This window comes from Giraffa tippelskirchi, chromosome 9, assembly GCF_054371585.1.
Source record: "Giraffa tippelskirchi isolate mGirTip1 chromosome 9, T2T-mGirTip1v1.2.pri, whole genome shotgun sequence".
In the NCBI taxonomy this organism is placed as follows: domain Eukaryota; kingdom Metazoa; phylum Chordata; class Mammalia; order Artiodactyla; family Giraffidae; genus Giraffa; species Giraffa tippelskirchi.
In genome coordinates, this window is record NC_137283.1 from 49228174 (window position 1) to 49243398 (window position 15225).

General features: G+C 46.3%; 2 protein-coding genes across 17 annotated transcripts in view; one reads left to right on the forward strand and one right to left on the reverse strand.

Moving 5' to 3' along the window:
* ARIH2 (ariadne RBR E3 ubiquitin protein ligase 2) overlaps positions 1-1832 on the reverse strand; it is a 37899-nt gene extending 36067 nt beyond the window's left edge. For all 13 annotated transcript variants that reach the window (XR_014064183.1, XR_014064184.1, XR_014064181.1 and 10 more), the window contains exon 1: positions 1675-1832. The gene's annotated coding sequence lies outside the window, so the exon portion shown is untranslated. The remainder of the gene's footprint in view (positions 1-1674) is intronic.
* A 7196-nt stretch (positions 1833-9028) lies between these two features.
* SLC25A20 (solute carrier family 25 member 20) overlaps positions 9029-15225 on the forward strand; it is a 34604-nt gene continuing 28407 nt past the window's right edge. For all 4 annotated transcript variants that reach the window (XR_014064189.1, XR_014064190.1, XR_014064188.1 and 1 more), the window contains exon 1: positions 9029-9191. Coding sequence is in view for 1 of the 4 variants with exons in the window: in XM_081525624.1 (XP_081381750.1) it covers positions 9087-9191 (105 nt within the window). In the remaining 3 variants the exon portion in view is untranslated. The remainder of the gene's footprint in view (positions 9192-15225) is intronic.

The following is a 15225-nucleotide window of genomic DNA, read 5'->3' on the forward strand; positions in this document are numbered from 1 at the left end:
TCACTACCAATAACAGCTTTCATTTAATGAGAGCCAATTTCAAGTCAGACTCATTCTCATTAAGTGTTTATAACCCTACAAAGTGGCGATCATCCTCTTCCTATACATGAGGAAACTAGAGTTCAAAAAGATTAAGCAACTTGCCCAGGACCACGGTGCTGACAACCAGTAGAATCCAGCATCATACTTTTCACCAGATCTATGATCTATGAGGACTCACAATGCCCCATGAGGACTCACAATGCCCCATTCACCCTCCCACAGAGCTGAATACTATCCAAAGCTACCTACAACCACAACAAAAAAAGCACAGTTTTCACTTTCTCTGGATTTCTTGCCAAGATTGGGGCTTCTCACCAGCTAAATATTCAAGAAGCAGGGGAAAACTTCAGGCTCCCTTCCAAAAAGGGGGAAATCATTTCATACTTACTGGGTGCTCTAGGTCCAGATTTAAATAAAATCTTCATTGCTAATCTTTTCAAAGTTAAATATCCCTATTCTGTTTGAAAGAGTACTGACAGTGTTTAAAGGGGCCAGTATGTTATTGTTTCATGAACACAACAGATGATAGATAACGCTTTGATTTCCTTCAAATGTTAAACATTAGCCTTACTTCCCAAACAGGCAAGGAGTAACAGAAATTACTGCGCTCCCCCCCGCCCCCGACCCCCAACCTCGCATCAAAGTCACGTGTTCATAAGAGCTGCCAACCATCCTGGGCTAAGGAATTCAAACGGAAGACTTCTCAGTATAAAGATGACAAGAACAAGACAACAGACTTTTTGGTATCAGCGTTTACTCCAGATATATTTAGCACCGAAGCGTCATTTATTAAATGCACATTTCCGAAGAAAACTCGTTGGTACAAAAATATGAACCCTGTCTCATGGGGTAACCACTAACCACATGTGGTCATTTACATTTAACTCAAAGATTAAATAAAACCTGACACTTGGCTTTTCAGTCGCACTAGCCATAAGTCAATTGCTCAATGGCCATGTGTAGCAGCTAGTGGCTATCCAACTGAACAGGGTCAAAGGTACAGAATAGGGCCAGTGTGGCAGAAAGTTCTATGGGACAGGGTAACAATCAGTACTGAGGTGAAGTCATCCGAGAACCCGATCGCCTCTCCGGCGACTACAAGCGGCGTCCGGTGAGGCGGCGACGCAGCTCCAGGGCCGCACGTCCCAATCCCAGGCGCCGGGATATATCCGCGAGGACACGCAACCCACGCGCTGGGGGCCCCTCACCGACAGGCGTTAACTAACCGCGCGGGGGGGAGGGGGCCACTGCGAGAGCTCCCGGAGAAGACCCGAGTAGGGAGTCCCCGGAGGCGCCGCGCTTCCCCGGCACGCCCGGCGGGGAGGGCCTAGATGCGCCCGGCGCCAGTCGGTCAGAGGCGATGGCCTGCGACCTCTCGGCGAACTGCAGGCGGCAGGAGGCGGAAAGACCGAGAGACATCAAGCGCCGGTCCGCCCTGGCCTCGGCCACCGGCAGCTCATCAGCGGGATGGCGGAGGGCCCTGAAACCCAGTACGAGATGCCGGGGGCGCCGGGACCTCACGGGCAGCGACGAAGGCGGAGCCCCGGGCGGGCTAGGGAGGCGCGCGGAGAGCCCACCCCCTCCCCCGGCCCGCCAGGGTAAACAAGGCCGCGACTCGCGCCGCGCACTTACCGGGCGCCGCGGCCCCGCGGCCGCTGAGCCCGGGCGGGCCAGACCGGGTCGGGCCAGGCCAGAAGAACCGGACCCAGGCGCGGCGGCGGCGGAGGCGGCGGGCCAACGCTAGTCAAGGCCCGCGCTGCTTCCTCCGGCGGAGCCGTCGCCGCAGCTCCGGAAGTGCTCGGAACGGTTGCGTCACTTCCCGCCCGGGGTCGCCCCGCGGTCGCCGGGGTCGCGACAGGCGCTGGGTAGTAACGCCTCTCTGCGGACGCTTCACTCCAGCCCAGCGACCGGAGTGCGCCAGCCGTTCGGCTGGCAGAGGCTATAGCAGAGGAGAGGCTTCTTGGAGAGCGGTCACAGCATCGCTGCGGGCTTTCGCCTACTAGCGCCGCGGGCCCGGATCCTTTCAACCAGGGTTTTTTTGTGGGGTTTTTTGACGGACTCTCCTCACTTCACCGTACTCGGTGTCCGGCGCGGAGAAGACCTCCAGTCATTCGTGGAGTGGATAAAGGACTGATGTTTCACGGCCGCTCTTTGATCGAAGGAGAGCTGGGTCTTCGTGTCAGCAAGCCGGGCCGGGAATTTCTGCGTAGGCCGATTCATAGAACCAAGCTAGGCTTCCGCTTCCCTCTCCGCGGCCTAGTTCGCTGCCTAATTCTTTGGCTTCCCAATCACCCGAGATTGAAGCTTAACTAACTACGTTGCTGCACAGTTTATTCACACAGTATAGGAAGTGCCATTATGACTTTCAGTACCTTCTGGGGCCTTTGTCAAGTGTTATGGATAGACAGACATGAAGCCTCACTTAAGTTGCTGCTGCACAACGTGGAAACGCCGGTGTGAAGCCAGTGATATTAGGGAGCTTCCTTGCTGTGCAAGTCCGTAGATAACCCAAACCATTTCCACCCATGCATGAGTCGTGTATGCGCTAATATTCAGGATATTGATGTGTAATGGACTCTCTTCAGTTCTTGCATGTGTTTGTGTATACATGATTTTTCAGCTTCCCGTTTAATTAGGAGCATGTACCCAAATCAGGTGCATTCAAATACTAGAAAGCCGCCCCCCCCCTTAATTTGGAGTGAAAACTAATAGTAATGAGTGAGTAACATATTGTAAGGTTGTGAATTTTATATATTAGCAACGTAAAAGTCTGTCTATAAGTTGCTCAGTCGTGTGCCACTCTTTGCGACCCCATGGACAAGAATATTCTCTAGGCAAGAGTATTGGGAGGAATCTTCCCAAGCCAGAGATCGAACCCAGGTCTCCTGCATTGCAGGCACACTCTACTGTCTGAGCCACCAGGGAAGCCTGTAATTCTATGTACTTATTTGTTATAACAAAACATAGCCCTTTACATCGTGACACTAGTGAAGGAACCAAACTATATTTTCTGCTAATGAAATCTCTTTAATTAGATGCCTTTGCTCTGGTTTACTGGTAATAAATCCTCCCCAGTAAATAAAAGGGAACAATCAGTTTTTCTGTATAATTATTGCATTTGCAAAGTAGAGAATGAGGACATTCGAATATCAACCATACAAATGTACAATATATTGGAATCCCAGGTACTATCCTTATTTGTTCTCCTGTCTCTCCGCTGCTGAAGGTGAGTTTCTTTTCTTTTTTTTAAATATTTATTTGGCTGCACTGGGTCTTAATTGCAGCACACAGGATTTGTAGTTGCAGCATGTGGAATCTAGTTCCCTGACCAGGAATGGAACCTGGGCCCCCTGGATTGGGAGCACATAGTCTTAGCCATTGGACTACCAAGAAAGTCCCAAGGTGAGTTTCTTAAGGTCACATATCCATCCTTGTTTTCAACGTTATTCTATTAAATAGCTGTTTATTAAGCTGTTGCTAATACCTCTTTTAAGTTTATTTTTATTTTTGGCTGTGCTTGGGTGTCTGGGGTATACTCTTCAAAAAAATTTTTTTTTAAAATTTTTGGTGGCACTGGGTCTTCATTGCTGTGCTTGGGCTTTCTCTAGTTGCATGGAGTGGGAACTACTCTCGTTTTGGTGCCCTGGTTTCTCTTTGCGGTGGCTTCTCTTGTCGTGGAGCAAAGGTCTAGGTGCACGGGCTTCAGTAGTTGCAGCTTACAGGCTTCGTTGCTCGCAGCATGTGGAATCTTCCCGGACCAGGATGGAATCTGTGTCCCCTACATTGGCAGGCAGATTCTTAGCCACTCTACCACCAGAAAAGTCCTGTAATATACTCTTAAGTGAAAAAAAATAGGATATGAAATGATATGTGTAGTATTCTGTCTTCAAAATAAATTTGCATGTAAGATATGTAAACAAAATACAATGTTTCTCAGTTTCTGTGTCACAGAATCATTTCTTATAGTGGAAATGATTGGTCTTAGCTCCTTGAAGTCTGAGGCCTCATCTAGAAGACTCATATTTCTTCACCAATATCATACAACTTTTCTTCAGTATAAATCTTAGATTCAGGTTGACGTGTTTTTATTTTTGAAAATCCACTGAAGAGCGTTGAATTTCTAAGAATAACTTAAAGGGTAGCACTGATAGCCTCATTACTGAGTCTTTGCATCCAAGGAATATACTATTTCTTTATACTTCTTTTGTTTGCCTTTTGTGTATTTGAATTTCTATAGCTTTATTCACACGGATCTTTGATTTAGTCCTGCATACATTGTGGGCATTGCTGTTATTCTGAATAGGATTGATTCTTCCTGTTTGTAATCTGTTATTATTAATATTTATCAAAAAGTGATTGCTTTCGATACTGTTCTTGTATCTGTCTCCTTACTTAAATTTGCTCATTAGTTTTCAACTGATTCTCTTGAATTTTCAAAGTAAGCATTTGGATCACTTGAAAATAGGAATATTTTGGACTTTTTGTTTTTGTTTTTGTTTCATTTGACCAGAGATCAAACCCACACCCCCTGCAGTGGAAAAACAGAGTCTTAACCACTGGACTGCCAGGAAAGTTGAAAGGACTCTCACTTTTTAATATTTAAATTTTTAATTTTTCTTCCTTTTCTTTTCTCCCTCTTTTTTCCCTCACTCTTCTTTCTTTCTTCCTTATGGGCTTCCCTGGTGGCTCAGCTGGTAAAGAATCCACCTGCAATGTGGGAGACCTGGGTTCGATCCCTGGGTTGGGAAGATCCCCTGGAGAAGGGAAAGGCTACCCACTCCAGTATTCTGGCCTGAAGAATTCCCTGAACTGTATAGTCCATGGGGGTCACAAAGAGTCAGACACAACTGAGTGAATTTCACTTTCTTTCACTTCTTCCTTAGTTTGCTATTTCTTTCCCTCCCTCCCTATTGATATTTTTGCATTAGCTACTAAGTCCAGTAAAACGTTAAGCAGTAATCATGATTAAAAAAATCTCTACTTGTTTTCCTATCATTAATAGGAAAGCTTCTAATAGTTCACCATTAAATTGTTTTGCTGAGAAAAAAATATGGTAGTTACTAGTTTGCTTTAAAAAAAAAGTAGTTACTCTTTATCTATTACAAGGGAGTTTGCTTCAAATCTTAAATTTACAGTTTTATGTTCTTTTCCTTTTGGTTTCATCTTGTTTTCGGCAAGGAAAGATGTTGAGTACTACTGTTGCAGGTTGGACTCTTTGGAAGCAAGTACTGAGATGGAGCTTGGGGAGCAAGATACTTATTAGGGACCAGAGTATGTAAAGGGAGGGGGCAGGAAGCAGAATTAGGCAGAGGCGGCAGTTAAACTGTGATGCAGGCCCAATGAAGCCAACCCAGCAGAGAGCACTGGAATGTGAATACTGCCTGTCAGAGTATCTGATACCACGCCAGAGTGGTCAGGCATTAGGTCTCTACCTTGCTCAGTCACAGGGTGTGGACGGTCTTGGGAAGGGTGTGACCTAAGAGAAGGTCCCCCTCATTCATGTTTGATTCCCAGGGTCTAGGAAGAAGGGTTCTCAAGCAAGGACCAAATGATCTCAGATGGCCTCAGCCTGCAGCCGCTTGAAGTTGGGCCTCGTTCCCTGGCTGGACATCGAGGTTGGGGAGAGGCAGTGAGAGCACCAAATCCTAGCTGCCAGACCAGTGGTCAGTGTCAAGGCCCTGGCTCTTTGGCTTTTCAGAAAAAGAACTTCCACAAAGACGGAAAGTAGTGAAACAAGTCAAGTGTTTATTAGGAGGAAAAAAAGAGTACGCATGGATAGACACCGGAGAAGGCAATGGCACCCCACTCCAGTACTCTTGCCTGGAAAATCCCATGGACGGAGGAGCCTGGTAGGCTACAGTCCATGGGGTCGCACAGAGTCGGACACGACTGAAGCGACTTAGCAGCAGCAGCAGCAGCATGGATAGACTCACGGGTGGACTCAGAGTCCTAGAGTCATGCCCTTGTGGTAGTATGATCTCTTATATGGAGCATTTTTTTCTGGGTTTCCTTTGGCCAACCATTTTGATTTCCCTGGATCAGAGTCCATAATTGGGGTATCTTAGGATCCTCTTATGTATGCACACACTTCTCTCAGCCAAGGCAGATTCTACTTTAGAGGCACAGATGTAGTTAGCATCACCTAGCATCACTCCCCCTTTTGACCTCCAAGGAGCCTTTCTGTGCATGTGTAGTCAGGGAGGTCACCTTACTTCAAAAATGAGAAATAAGTGGTCTCTTCTCTTTGGGCAGATCCCAGCCAACTCCCTCAATTGTCCTCCTATTTTCATCTTGCAGTATCTACCCTGAGTGGGGCCCTCTTGCCTCACAAAGATAGCTTCACATTCCTTGTGAAGCTTGTAGTTCAGTTCAGTCACTCAGTCGTGTCCGACTGTTTGTGACCCCATGGCCTGCAGCACGCCCTGTCCATCACCAACTCCCAGAGCTTGTTCAAACTCACATACATTAAGTCAGTGATGCCACCCGACATGAAGCTTGTGGAATTGATAGCAAACCTGGAGGTGTATATGCATGTGTACATTTTTCTGGGGAGAGGGTGCCAGGAATTCTCTACCTCCCAGATGGCTAAGAACCACTGGTTGGACAATGTCTAGCATATGGGCAACTTGGTATCAATCTCCTGCATCAGTATGTTACTTGGAGTGGGGAGAGGAAGGATAGATACCTCCTGCTGAAGGGGCAGGATATGTAAAGGCCTGGCTAGTGGAGGGTGGAGGGTGGGGTCAGTTAAGTAACAGGGCTATGTGATAAACCAGTAGAAGCTAAGTTTGCTCAAAGAGGAAGATAAAGGTCTAGGGAAAAACAAGGTTAAAGCAGTAAGCTAGCATGAAATTATGAAAAGCCTTGTCTGCCCTGAACCACTTCTATTTTATTCTGATGCAGTGAGGAGCTGAGGAGGTTTTTTGGCCAGGGAATGACAGATTAAATTTCAGTTAAATTTTCTAGCAGTGTGTAAAGGCTTATCAGATGAGGAAACAGGAAGACCATTTGTTTGGGGGATCATCAGTTACCCTGTGAGGATTTACTAGAACTTGGTGGGCTTGAGTGGAGTCCGTGTTCAGGTCTGTCAAGGTTTACCAAGAGGGTCTACCAGGAGAGGTTATCAGGAAGGCTGTTCTATAACAAACAGCTCCTCTTCCTGAACCTGCTCTGATGCAGATTGTCTCTAAGTTAGCTCCTCTTCTGCAGCCGGAGTGCTACAAGTCACAAGTGAAATAAACATGGTCCCATTACCAAACCCTGAATCTTGGACATTCCAATTAGGCCAGTCCAGTGATGAGCACACTGTTCAATTAATGCCTTCACTGCCTCTTGCCTGGACCACTGTAATTTTCTCTTAACTGTTTTCCCTGCTTCCATTCTCTCCCAACACAAATTCATCCATCCCAAATAGATTTTCTAAAACAATCTGATCATGTCACTGCTCTGCTTAAAATTGTTCCATGGTTCCCCATCCCCATCTAGAAAAAGCCTGTAGCACAGGGTAAACAGACTTTTGAGGCTTGCCCCAGCCTCCTTGCCTTCCACTCCCCTTACAGGTCTTCTGCCCCAGTCAGGCCCCATCACTTCCTGAGCCCAATTTTGTTTCTGTCACTAATCTTTCCACCCCTAGTGTACATGGTCCATCCTCCCTATTCGAGGCTTCCTCCTAGCTTGGGAGTGCCTGCAGAGAAGGACTGCTATCAGGTTAGCTGGGCAGTGAGGATCCTGCTACAGAGTATGGGTATGCTTATTTACAAATTTTTAATTTGACAAATTTCAAACATACAGAAATGATGGGTTCTATAGTAGATACCTGAATACTGTCCACCGAAAGTAAGTCAAAAACGTAAGTATCACCCTTATGGCAACCCACTCCAGTACTCTTGCCTGGAAAATCCCATGGGCGGAGGAGCGTGGTAGGCTCCAGTCCATGGGGTCGCAAAGAGTTGGACCCGACTGAGAGACTTCACTTAACTCCTAATTGTTATATGCGTTAACAATTCCTTTAGGTTCTTTCTTCAGAATATATTCAGAATCCAAACACATCTCACCACCTCCTCTGCTGTGCTCTGATCCAATCCAATCCAATCCAGCATCTCTGACTATGACCTTTAGCCTCCTCAAGTCTCCTTGCTTCTTAGTCTATTCTCAACTGGCACTAAGAGGGATCCTGTTAATTCACAAGTCAGACTGTGTCACTCCTCTGCTCAGAACCCCAGAATGGCTCCCATCCTCTTGGTATGTCACCATTGGCACCATGTCGGCCTCAGTGGTCCCTCAAACAGTCCAGACACAGCCCATCTCAGGGACTTTGCATTCTTCTGCCTGGGAGATCCCTCCCTCCCCCAACCCCCCCACTCTGGTCCCCCCATATCTATGGACAGAACTCACCTCCTCAACTGGATCTTAAATCCAGTCACTTCTCCGAGAAACCGTCCTTTACTCACCTAATTAAAACTGCAGGTTACTTGCCCCCCACCCCCGCCCCCGCCCCCAATACTAATCCTTATCCTCTTTCCAGATTTATTTTTCTTCGTAGCAGTTCTCACCACTTGATAAACTATGCATTTCTCACTAACTTTGCTACGGTCTGGAAGCTCCACAAGAACAAGGACCCGTGTGCTGTGCCTCCAGCACCTGAAAGGGTGCTTTATCACACAGCAGAGCGCAGTCGCCTTCAGTGGAGTGGGTAGAGGAATGGGAACTTAAGGAAGGAAACAAGTGAGTCCAGGAAGAGTTTCTGGAGGAGTAAGTACCCCCCACCCCCCCGCAACCGCCACTCCAAAATACCGCCCAGAAGGCGTCGGGGCCAGCCCCTCTCCCGCAAGCCCCGCCCATCGAGGAGGGGCTATGGCCGGAAGCAGCGCCGCCGGCGGAAGCCGGGGCCAGGCAGGCGATTTAGGCCCTCCTCCCGACCTGCCCCGGGCTCATGCCCCGCCCACCCGAAAGTGGGTGAAAGGTCGGCGGCCCCGGCGCCGCGGCTGGAGCGGTGGAGCGGAGCCGGCCGGGAAAGCACAGCTACTGTGACGGACGGACTGACCATGGCAGACGAGGTGCAGCCCATTAGCCCGCTCAAGAACCTGCTGGCTGGTGGCTTTGGAGGCATGTGCCTGGTGTTCGTGGGACACCCGCTGGACACTGTCAAGGTGCGAGAAGGCTGGGACGCGCGGGCTGGAGGGAGGAGGCCCGACCGAGCAGGGCGCGGAAAGCAGGGTCTCTCGCGACGCTCGGTCCGGAACAGAAGTGGGGCCCGGGGGAGCTTCCGTGAGAAGTCTGGGGAATCTCCCTCTCGACCCTTTCGGATGTGGAGGAAACTGTTCCTGCGCCCCAAGGAGCTAGACGGCGCAGAGTGAGAAGCCTCTAATGGCCCACCGAAGACTCCTGATTTTTAAAAAGTTCTCTGTCCGGCAACCTTTTCTGATCTGGCGCCCCTACTTTGGGGATGGTAAAGAAAAAGCACCTGCTTAGAGTTCAAACTTCTGCAAACCTTAACATCAGCAAGGTTGAAACAGGTCATCTGTAAATCCCTCTTCTGGAAGAGAGCTAAAAGCAGGTTTCTCTAGATATGTCTATTGACACATTTCTCTGGGGCCAAAGTGCTCTGGCACTGTCTCTTTTGCACCTTTCTTAATCATCTTCAGTTTGTCACCCCCACGTTAACCTCAGCGGTCTCCTGTGGGAAGTGACAATGCCCTCAGTGACTGAGTCCTTTCCAAGGAAATCAAGTGATCAGCTTTGCCCAGGGCCAGGCTGATCCTCACAACAACCTGGTGTGGAAGCCATAGTCAGATTGAGGCCCTGGAAAGGGGGAAACTCATCAAGGCTTGTTCTCCGGTTATCCTCACATTGCACATCAACTCTTTCCCCTGTAGCACTTACAGCAAGGCCTTACTGGAGACCAAAGTCCATACCCTATGACTTAGCATTCAAAGCTTCATCCTAGTTTTCTAACCTTATCTCTGCACACACTCGGAGAAAGTTGACAGTTCATGGCCAGGGTGAGGCTGTGGGGAGCAGACGTGAGTCTTGCAGAGTGGGAAGCCTATGTAGAGGACTTCTTGGATTGTTGAATTGGGTTTCCTCCACCAAAGCAAAGAAAATTGCTTTGGTGATGTTCTCTGAGCAAGTTTGGGCAGCAGGCTCTTTGCTATGTTTCATCTAGAAGAGGATCTGTGTCATTTTATCACAAGACTAAGATTAAAGCCATCGGGTTGGTTTGGGCAATGTGAAACATGAAATCAGATGTTTATTCAGTAGGTGATAAATGCCATGTGTGTTAGGGCTTCCCCAACAGTAGTCGTTCTAAGCAGCACTGATGTAGGGGAGAATTGTCTGGCCTCTCTTTCTACTCTTGATCTTGTTAGTTCTAGTTATCTGGAGACTCTCTTTAAAGAAAAACAAAATCCTGTTGCTCCCTAATACAAGTGTTGCTCCTACCTCCATATCCTTTTGCTCTTCCTCCCCATCAGATATCACTCCCAGGAAGGGAAGGATGATCTGTGTACTGAAATGTAAATGACTGAAAATGCTCACTGCGTTTTTTTAAGCCTTTATCTTTTAAAAATCAACCAATTAATTTTACTTTTGACTGTGTTGAGTCTTTGTTCCTGTGTGTGGGTTTCTGTAGGTGCAGCGAGCGGGGGCTACTCCCTAGTTGCAGTGCACAGGCTTCTTATAGCAGAGACTCCTCTTGTTGCAGAGCACAGGCTCTCGGGCATTCAGGCTTCACTAGTTGAAGCACCCAGGCTCAGTAGCTGTGGCAGTAGGGCTTAGTTGCTTCATGACATGTGGGAACTTCCTTCACCAGGGATCGAACTGGTGTCTGTTGCATTGCAAGGTGGATTCTTAACCACTGGACCACCAGGGAAGCCCTCACTGCGGTTTTAATAACCAGAAAGTCTCCTTTTGATTTAAGCCAAAACCACAAATTGCTGATTACTGTCCTTTTGACCTCAGGGAGCCAGGTGGGCTCTGGTCAAAGCTTGGCCAAGAGACACTTTCAGAGACCCAAGGCGACTAACAGTGGTCTGGAAAGGCAAGAGCTGCAGCTCTTCAGCTTGAAAAGACGTTATGGCAGGTGGTGAAGGGCTGGCTGAGTTCTGACTGGAGAATTAGGGAGGCCCAGATATTCCAGGCAGAGGGAAGGCAGGAATGAAGGTGGATATAGGCTTGGCAGTGGGAACCAGGCTGTAAAAGAAGACCAGCCATGGAGGACTTTAATGTTCTTGCTGGGTCTAAATGGTGGATGTCATTTTGAGAGAGGTATGGATTTATACAAAATCACAAAAAAGCTGTCAGTCATAAATTTTGGTCTATCCCTCTCTCTTTCTACTAACTTAAGGAGTTTGTGCCTGACCACGGAGAATCTGAAGGCCAAGTAAGGGATATTGGATGTAAAGCAGTGGGACCCTCTGGACATGTCTACTGTTATGTTCCATAAACTCCTCAGCTTTGCATGTCACCTCCATTGCCTAGAGCACAGGATGTAAAGCCTTAACAAAATCAAGAATAAAAAATTTGTTAGGTTGGTGCAAGAGTAATTGTGGTCTCGGACCCTGAATTTTAAATCGTTATAGCTAGGCTCAAACACATCTTTGTTAATCAAAATAAGAACGATTACAAGAAACACATTTTTGCCAATGAGAAATAAGTTTGTTGATCCCTGTAGCATAAAAAGCTATGCTTCGGGATTCGATGAACTCTTGAGAAGCATTTTCTGCATCCTGCTGATTGTGAAAGCATTTTCCCTGCATAAAGTTGTTGAGTTGCTTGAAGAAGTGGTAGTCAGTTGGCAAGAGGTCACGTGAATATGGCCGATGAGGCAAAATTTTGTAGCCTTATTCATTCAACTTTTGAAGTTTTGTTTGTGCAATGTGCAGTCAGGCATTGTCGCAGAGAATTGGTCCCTTTCTTTTGACCAGTGCTGGCTGCAGGTGTTGCAGTTTTCGGTGCATCTCATTGATTTGCTCAGAATACTTCTCATGTATAATGATTTCACCAGGATTCAGAAAGCTGTAGTGGATCAGACCGGCAGCAGACCACCAAACAGTGACCATCACCCTTTCTTTGGTGCAAGTTTGGCTTTGGGAAATGCTTTGGAACTTCTTCTCCGTCCAGCCACTGAGCTGGTCATCACCAGTTGTATGCGATCCACTTTTTGTCGCGTGTCACAATCCAATTGAGAAATGGTTTGCTGTTTTTGCATAGGATAAGAGAAGACAGCACTTCAGAATGATCTTTTTTTTTACTTTCGATCAGCTCATGAGACACCGACTTATCGAGCTTTTTCACCTTTCCAATTTGCTTCAAATGCCGAACAACTGTAGGATGGTTGACCTTGAGTTCTTGAGAAACTTCTCATGTAATTGTAAAAGGATCAGCTTTGATGATCCTCTCAATTCAGTTCAGTACAGTTCAGTCACTCAGTCGTGTCCGACTCTCTGCGACCCCATGAATTACAGCACACCAGGCCTCTCTGTCCATCACCAACTCCCGGAGTCTACCCAAACCCAAGTTCATCGAGTCGGTGATGCCATCCAACCATCTCATCCTCTGTCGTCCCCTTCTCCTCCCGCCCCTAATCCTACCCAGCATTAGGGTCTTTTCCAATGAGTCAACCCTTCGCATGAGGTGGCCAAAGTATTGGAGCTTTAGCTTCAACATCAGACCTTCCAATGAACACCCAGGATTGATCTCTTTTAGGATGGATTGATTGGATCTCCTTGCAGCCAAGGGACTCTCAAAAGTCTTCTCCAACACCACAGTTCAAAAGCATCAATTCTGCGGCGCTCAGCTTTCTTCACCGTCCAACTCTCACATCCATACATGACCACTGGAAAAACCATAGCCTTGACTAGACGGACTTTTGTTGGCAAAGTAATGTCTCTGCTTTTAAACATGCTATCTAGGTTGGCCATAACCTTCCTTCCAAGGAGTAAGCGTCTTTTAATTTCATGGCTGCAGTCACCATCAGCGGTGATTCTGGAGCCCAAAAAAGTAAAGTCTGACACTGTTTCCCCATCTATTTCCCATGGAGTGATGGGACCAGATTCCATGATCTTAGTTTTCTGAACGTTGAGCTTTAAGCCAACTTTTTCACTCTCCTCCTTCACCTTCATCAAGAGGCTCTTTAGTTCTTCTTCACTTTCTGCCATAAGGGTGGTGTCATCCGCATATCTGAGGTTATTGATATTTCTCCCGGCAATCTTGATTCCAGCTTGTGTTTCTTCCAGCCCAGCGTTTCTCATGATGTACTCTGCATATAAGTTAAATAAGCAGGGTGACAATATACAGCCTTGACGTACTCCTTTTCCTATTTGGAACCAGTCTGTTGTTCCATGTCCAGTTCTAACTGTTGCTTCCTGACTTGCATACAGGTTTCTCAAGAGACAGGTCAGATGGTCTGGTATTCCCATCTCTTTCAGAATTTTCCACAGTTTATTGTGATCCACACAGTCAAAGGCTTTGGCATAGTCAATAAAGCAGAAATAGATGTTTTTCTGGAACTCTCTTGCTTTTTCGATGATCCAGGGGATATTGGCAATTTGATCTCTGGTTCCTCTGCCTTTTCTAAAACCAGCTTGAACATCTGGAAGTTCACGATTCACGTATTGCTGAAGCCTGGCTTGGAGAATTTTGAGCATTACTTTACTAGCATGTGAGATGAGTGCAATTGTGCAGTAGTTTGAGCATTCTTTGGCATTGCCTTTCTTTGGGATTGGAACGAAAACTGACTTTTTCCAGTCCTGTGGCCACTGCTGAGTTTTCCAAATTTGCTGGCATATCGAGTGCAGCACTTTCACAGCATCACCTTTGAGGATTTGAAATAGCTCAACTGGAATTCCACCACCTCCACTAGCTAATCATTAGGAAAATGCAAATAAGAAGTATAATGAGGTACCACCTCATACCCAATAGAATGACTACTATCAACAAAACAAAATAACAAGAGTCAGGGAGGATGCAGAGACTCTGGAACCTTTGTGCACTATTGTTGGGAATGTTAAATTGTACGGCCACTGTGGAAAACAGTATACCAGTATCTCAAAAAAATAAAAATAGAATTACCGAATGATCCAGCCATTCTATTTCTGGATATTTACCCAAAAGAATTGAAAGCAGAATCTTGAAGAGATATTTGTACACCCTGTTCCTAACAGCATTATTCACAATAGCCGAAACACGGGAACAACCTAAGTGTCCAGAAATGGAAGAACGAATAAGCAAAATATGGCCTATACATATAATACAATGTTATTCAGCCTTAAAAAGAAGGAAATTCTGATACTTGCAACACATGGATGAACGTTGAAAACATTAGGCTCAATGAACTAAGTCATTCATAAAAAGATATGTACTTTATGAACCTACTTATATGAGGTATTTCGAGTACACAAAATCTTAGAGACAGAAAGTAGACTGGTTGCCAGTGTCTGGATGTAGGGTGAATGGGAAGTTATTGTTTAGTGGGTAGAGATAAAAAGAATTGTTGATGATGGTGATTGTTGCATAACATTTTGAATGTATTTAATATCACTGAAAAGTGAAAGTGAAAGTTGCTCAGTTGTGTCCGACTCTTTGCGACCCCATGGACTATACAGTCCATGGGATTCTCCAGGCCAGAATACTGGAGTTGGTAGCCTTTCCCTTCTCCAGGGAATTGTCCCAACCCAGGTCTCCCACATTGCAGGCGGATTCTTTACCAGCTGAGTCACCAAGCCAGCCCAATATCAGTGAACTGTGCACTTAAAAATGATCAAGATGGTAAATTTTATGTGTATTTTATGACAGAAAAAAAATTGGGAAGGGAAAAATGGGCAAAGAATCTGAATAGACATTTTTCCAAAGAAGATACACAAATGACCAATAAACACATGAAAAATGTTCAACATCATTGTCCATCATGAAAACATAAGTCAAAATCCCAGTGAGATACCACCTAATATCCACCTAACACCTGCTATAATTAAAAAGAAAAAAAAAGGTAGATGACAGTCAATGTTGGCAAGGATGTGGAGAAGTTGGAACACTCATAAACTGCTGGTGGAAGTGTAAATGGTGTAACCTCTTTGGGAAACAGTCTGGCAGTTCCTCAAAAGGTTAAATAAACATCAAGTTAGCATATGACCTAGCGATTCTCCTGTTGTGGTAGATTTTATGTGTCACCTGAGCCGTGGGTGT